The sequence below is a fragment of the Trichechus manatus genome, unplaced genomic scaffold (assembly GCF_000243295.1).
Source record: "Trichechus manatus latirostris isolate Lorelei unplaced genomic scaffold, TriManLat1.0 scaffold00317, whole genome shotgun sequence".
Classification (NCBI taxonomy): Eukaryota; Metazoa; Chordata; class Mammalia; order Sirenia; family Trichechidae; genus Trichechus; species Trichechus manatus.
In genome coordinates, this window is record NW_004444253.1 from 702,264 (window position 1) to 706,495 (window position 4,232).

The 4,232-nt window shown below is 66.6% G+C and overlaps 1 protein-coding gene across 2 annotated transcripts; it reads left to right on the forward strand.

The window, feature by feature from the left end:
• Positions 1-399: 399 nt before the first annotated feature.
• ENTPD8 (ectonucleoside triphosphate diphosphohydrolase 8) lies at positions 400-3,849 on the forward strand. 2 transcript variants are annotated; one of them, XM_004390694.1, is made up of 9 exons: positions 400-525; positions 603-720; positions 1,463-1,613; positions 1,712-1,871; positions 2,162-2,392; positions 2,464-2,727; positions 2,858-2,968; positions 3,438-3,572; positions 3,658-3,849. In XM_004390694.1, exons 1-9 carry the CDS (start codon positions 400-402, stop codon positions 3,847-3,849), a joined length of 1,488 nt encoding a protein of 495 aa, XP_004390751.1. The 2 variants fall into 2 exon arrangements, with proteins under 2 accessions (XP_004390751.1, XP_023581248.1); XM_023725480.1 differs by lacking the exon at positions 2,858-2,968.
• Positions 3,850-4,232: the final 383 nt, after the last annotated feature.

Consider the following 4,232-nt stretch of genomic DNA (forward strand, 5'->3'; position numbering starts at 1 on the left):
GGCGCAGAGGGGCCTGGAGAGGGGGTGGGGACGCTTCCTCAGATAATGTGGACGGTAGCTCTGCCCGCCCATCTGTTGGGTGTCCACAGAGTCACTGACAGCGGCATTGAAAAGGGCTATCCTAGACCCTTCCATAGTGCGTGCCACGGGCTAGCCTTGACCCAAACAAGGTAGCTGTCCCCCACAGGCCCCTCTGATGGTCTTGGGCCTTGCACCCTGTGGCTCCCCATGACCCGGGCAATGGTGGTGTCTGAGCCCCAGGGAGGTGTTCAGGGCAGCAGCGTCGAGGGACATGGGGGTGCCCTGAGCCCCTGCCTCCAGAGGGCTGAGGGAGGAGCAGCAGGTGGCATCCAGTGCACACTGCTGCCCCCCTCCGCAGGTGCCAGCCCCGCCCCCACTATGGGGCTGTCCTGGAAGAATAGGGTCCTCACTGTCCTACTGGGGGTCGCTGCTGCCTCAGGCCTCACCACACTCATTCTCTTCCTGGTGGAGGCCACCAGAATCCTCCTGCCTGCAGACAGCAAGGTGAGCTGGCTGGTCCAGAGTGGGGGTGCAGGCTGGGGTGACACCGCCTGCTCCCTCCTGATCCCTGCCACCCCCAGTTCGGGATTGTGTTCGACGCCGGCTCCTCCCACACGTCCCTCTTCGTGTACAAGTGGCCAGCAGACAAAGAGAACAACACGGGCGTGGTCAGCCAAGCCCTGGCCTGCCAGGTGGAAGGTCAGTTGGCGCCCGTGACTGCAGGCGAGGGGCTCCTATGGGGGGCGGGAGCTGTGTCGACCTAGAAGAAACAGGCTCAGTGAGGTTGAGGGGTGTGCCTAAGGTCACACAGCTCAGGTGCTGGGCTACACCTGTGTGTGCCCCACGGGGCTGCAGGGAGGCCCCTTGCTTGTCCTTCCTGCAGGCCCCTGCCCTCCAGTTCTGTTCCTTCAGCTGCCCCTCCCTCTGGACCCCTGAGGCTCCCCACCCCCACCCTGCTGGGTAGCTGCCCTCCAGGGAGGGCCCTGAGGGAGGAAGGAGGGAGGCCTGGCTGAGTGTTGGGGCTGCCTCAGCAAAGCATCCCAAGTGGGGCTTCAGATCACAGCAAAGTATCCTCTCAAGGTCCAGATCCAGGTGTCTGGGTCGAGCCCCCTCTGATGCTCTAAGGGAGGACTCTTCCTGGCCTCGGCCAGCTCCTGGTGGCCCCAGGCATCCCCTGGCTTGTGGCCGCATTGCTCCAATTGCTGCCTCCGTGGTCACATGGTGTCTTCTCTCTGTGCCTTGTTCTCTTCCGTCTCTCATAACACTTGAATTAGGGCCCCCCGGTAATCCCGGATGTTCTCACCTGAGACCCTTCCTTGATCACACCCACACAGACCTTACCCCAACAGGCCCACATTCACAGGTCCCGGGCCGCCCTTCCCCCCACGGCCAGCCTTTCAGCCTGGCAACCCCGGAGCCTGGCCCCAGTCCTCTGTTTCAGGGCCAGGGATCTCCTCGTATACGTCCAACCCTGCTCTGGCCGGTGAGAGCCTGCGGGGCTGCCTGGAGGAGGCGCTGGCGCTGATCCCCAAGGCTCAGCACTGGGAGACGCCCACGTTCCTGGGGGCCACCGCCGGCATGAGGCTGCTCAGGTGAGGCGGAGGGCGCTGGCGATGACACCGAGGGGGGCGAAGTGGGGGCCGGTGGGGGCTCCGGCTCCAGCCACCCCGACCCCCTGTGCTCTGTCCAGCCAGAAGAACGGCTCTCAGGCCGAGCGCATCTTCGCAGAGGTCGCCCGGGTCCTACGCCAGTCCCCCGTGGACTTTCGGAGCGCGGCGCTCCTGACGGGGCTGGAGGAAGGCGCCTTTGCCTGGATTACCATCAACTACGCGCTGGGCATGCTGCTAACGGTGCCCGGGCAGCCGAAGGACGGGGCGGGGTCCGAGGGGTGGGGCAGGGTCCCCAGGGCGCTACCCCGAGGGCTAGGTTGAGGTCCAAGGGGCGGGGTGGAGTCCTGAGGGCCGGGTGGGGACCCAGGGATGGGGCAGGCGTCAGCGGGGAGCGAGCCTGAAGAGCAAGGCTAAGCTCTGAGGGGCAGGGCGGGTCCCAGGGCAGGGCAGACGGTGGGGTGAGACCCGTGTCAGGGCTGGTGGACAGGGCCTGGGGTCACCGCGTCTGAGTGGGCCCTGTCTGTGGTCAGTACACCTTCTCCGGAGAATGGGCCCGGCCCCCCGAGGCGACGTTGGTGGGCGCCCTGGACATGGGCGGGGCCTCCACGCAGCTCTCCTTTGTCCCCGGAGGCCCCATCCTGGACCCCAGCACGCAGGCCTCCGTCCTCCTCTACGGCTCCAGCTACAACGTCTACACACACAGCTACCTGTGCTTCGGGCGGGACCAGGTGCTGAGCCGCCTCCTGGCCCGGCTGGTGCAGGTCAGGCCCACGAGGGCAGGGCGGTGCGGTGGGCCGCGGCTCCCCGAGGTGCTCAGGCTCTCTCCTCACAGGGCAGCTCGTCGGGCCTGGTCCGTCATCCCTGCTACCACAGCGGCTACCAGGCCACACTGCCCCTGGCGCCCCTGTTCGAGTCGCCCTGTGTCGGGACCTCGGCTCCCGCTGGCACCGCCCAGAACCTCACGATTGAGGGCGCGGGGAACCCCGGGGCCTGCGTCTCTGCCATCCGGGAGCTCTTCAACTTCTCCAGCTGTGAGGGCCGAGCAGACTGCGCCTTTGACGGGGTCTACCAGCCCCCCGTGCGGGGCCAGTTCTACGTGAGCGCCCGTACTACCCTCAGCCCCGCCCCCTTCCTCCGCTGGGACCTGGGACCCCGGGTCGGGTGGGGTCCCCGCTGGCCCGTGGGCCTGCTGGCTGCCCCACCTAGAGCAGGGCTTCCACCCCCAGGCCTTCTCCAACTTCTACTATACCTTCCGCTTCCTGAACCTCACCTCGGGACAGCCCCTGGACACGGTCAACGCCACCGTCTGGGAGTTCTGCCTGCGGCCCTGGAAGCTGGTGAGTGGCCAGGGCCGCGCCTACCTGGCCCCCTCTGGCCCCTGGGCTTTAGCTGTGGGCAGATGGGGCTCAGAGGGCCCCCCCAGGCGCCAGGCACGACCAGGCAGGGGCATCACAGAGGGAGGGCTCCAGCCCCTCTGGGCAGTGTGGCCACAGGGTTCAGGGGAGCCCTGGGGAGGGACAAAAGTCATGGCAGCCTTCCTCTGGCAGAAGCCCACTGTCTCGTCGGCTGTGAGGAGGGGGCCGCACCAGCCTCCTCTTGGCAGATCCCAGGAGTCCCCAGCACAGCTGGGAAGAGCTCTCTGCCAACTGCCCAGACCCCCGACCCCTCCTCCTGTTGTCCAGTCTCAGTCTGGCCTGCTAGTGGGGGCCGCCCATCACTGGGACAGGGTGCTGTTAGGGGTCCTGGGCCCACCGTCAGGAGGGGTGGAGCCCTCCACCCCTGACGCCTCTGCCTCTCGGGCCCCAGGTGGAGGTGAGCTATCCCGAGCAGGCCCCCTGGCTTCGAGACTACTGCGCCTCTGGGCTATACATCCTCACACTCCTGCTTGAGGGCTATGGCTTCAGCGAAGAGACCTGGCCCAGCATCAATTTCCGCATGCAGGTGACAGGGACCCCACCCGGCGTGCCTGCAGCGAGTGGGGGCCTGGGGCTGCGCCCTGCAGCCCTGACCAAGTGCTTGTCCACAGGCGGGCGGGACCGACATCGGCTGGACGCTGGGCTACATGCTGAACCTGACCAACATGATCCCGGCCAAGGCGCCCATCACGAAGCAGGCGGAGAGCTACGGCGTCTGGATGGCCACCATTGTCCTTGTGGCGCTGACGCTTGGGGCCATTCTTGGGGCTGTTGCCGTCCAGCTCCTCTGGCCCTGGAACTAGGGCCATGGTGCCTGTGATGCTGCGGGTGGAGGCCCAGCCCCGCGGCTCAGCAGGGGCTCCTTCACAGTCGAGGTCCTGCCCCGGTTGTACCTCTCGTGACCTTGCTCTGTGGGCTCTGGGCCCTCAGTCAGCTGACGGTGGACAGGGCCTCAGCATGACCTGAGCCTTCTCCAACGAAACCTGGATGCTGTCCTGCGGCATGCCCAACTGTGAGCCCACCCAGGACTGAGGAGTGCCTGTGCGGGTACACATGGTGCCAGAGCTGCTCAGAGACGAGACGGGTGGACCCAGCCCCAGTCCCGAGTGCCCATCCATGTTCTCTGCCCTGGTCCGTGGGTGCTCGCGCGCGTTCTCGTCACTGCTTCATGAGTGCCCGCTGTTCT

What these genes read in the sequence shown, in the direction of transcription:
- ENTPD8 (XM_004390694.1), top strand. Translation starts at nt 400, where the DNA reads ATGGGGCTGTCCTGGAAGAATAGGGTCCTCACTGTCCTACTGGGGGTC. An exon ending in CCTGGCCTGCCAGGTGGAAG is followed by an intron (nt 721 to 1,462) that starts GTCAGTTGGCGC and finishes CCTCTGTTTCAG; the next exon opens with GGCCAGGGATCTCCTCGTAT. An exon ending in GCATCAATTTCCGCATGCAG is followed by an intron (nt 3,573 to 3,657) that starts GTGACAGGGACC and finishes GCTTGTCCACAG; the next exon opens with GCGGGCGGGACCGACATCGG.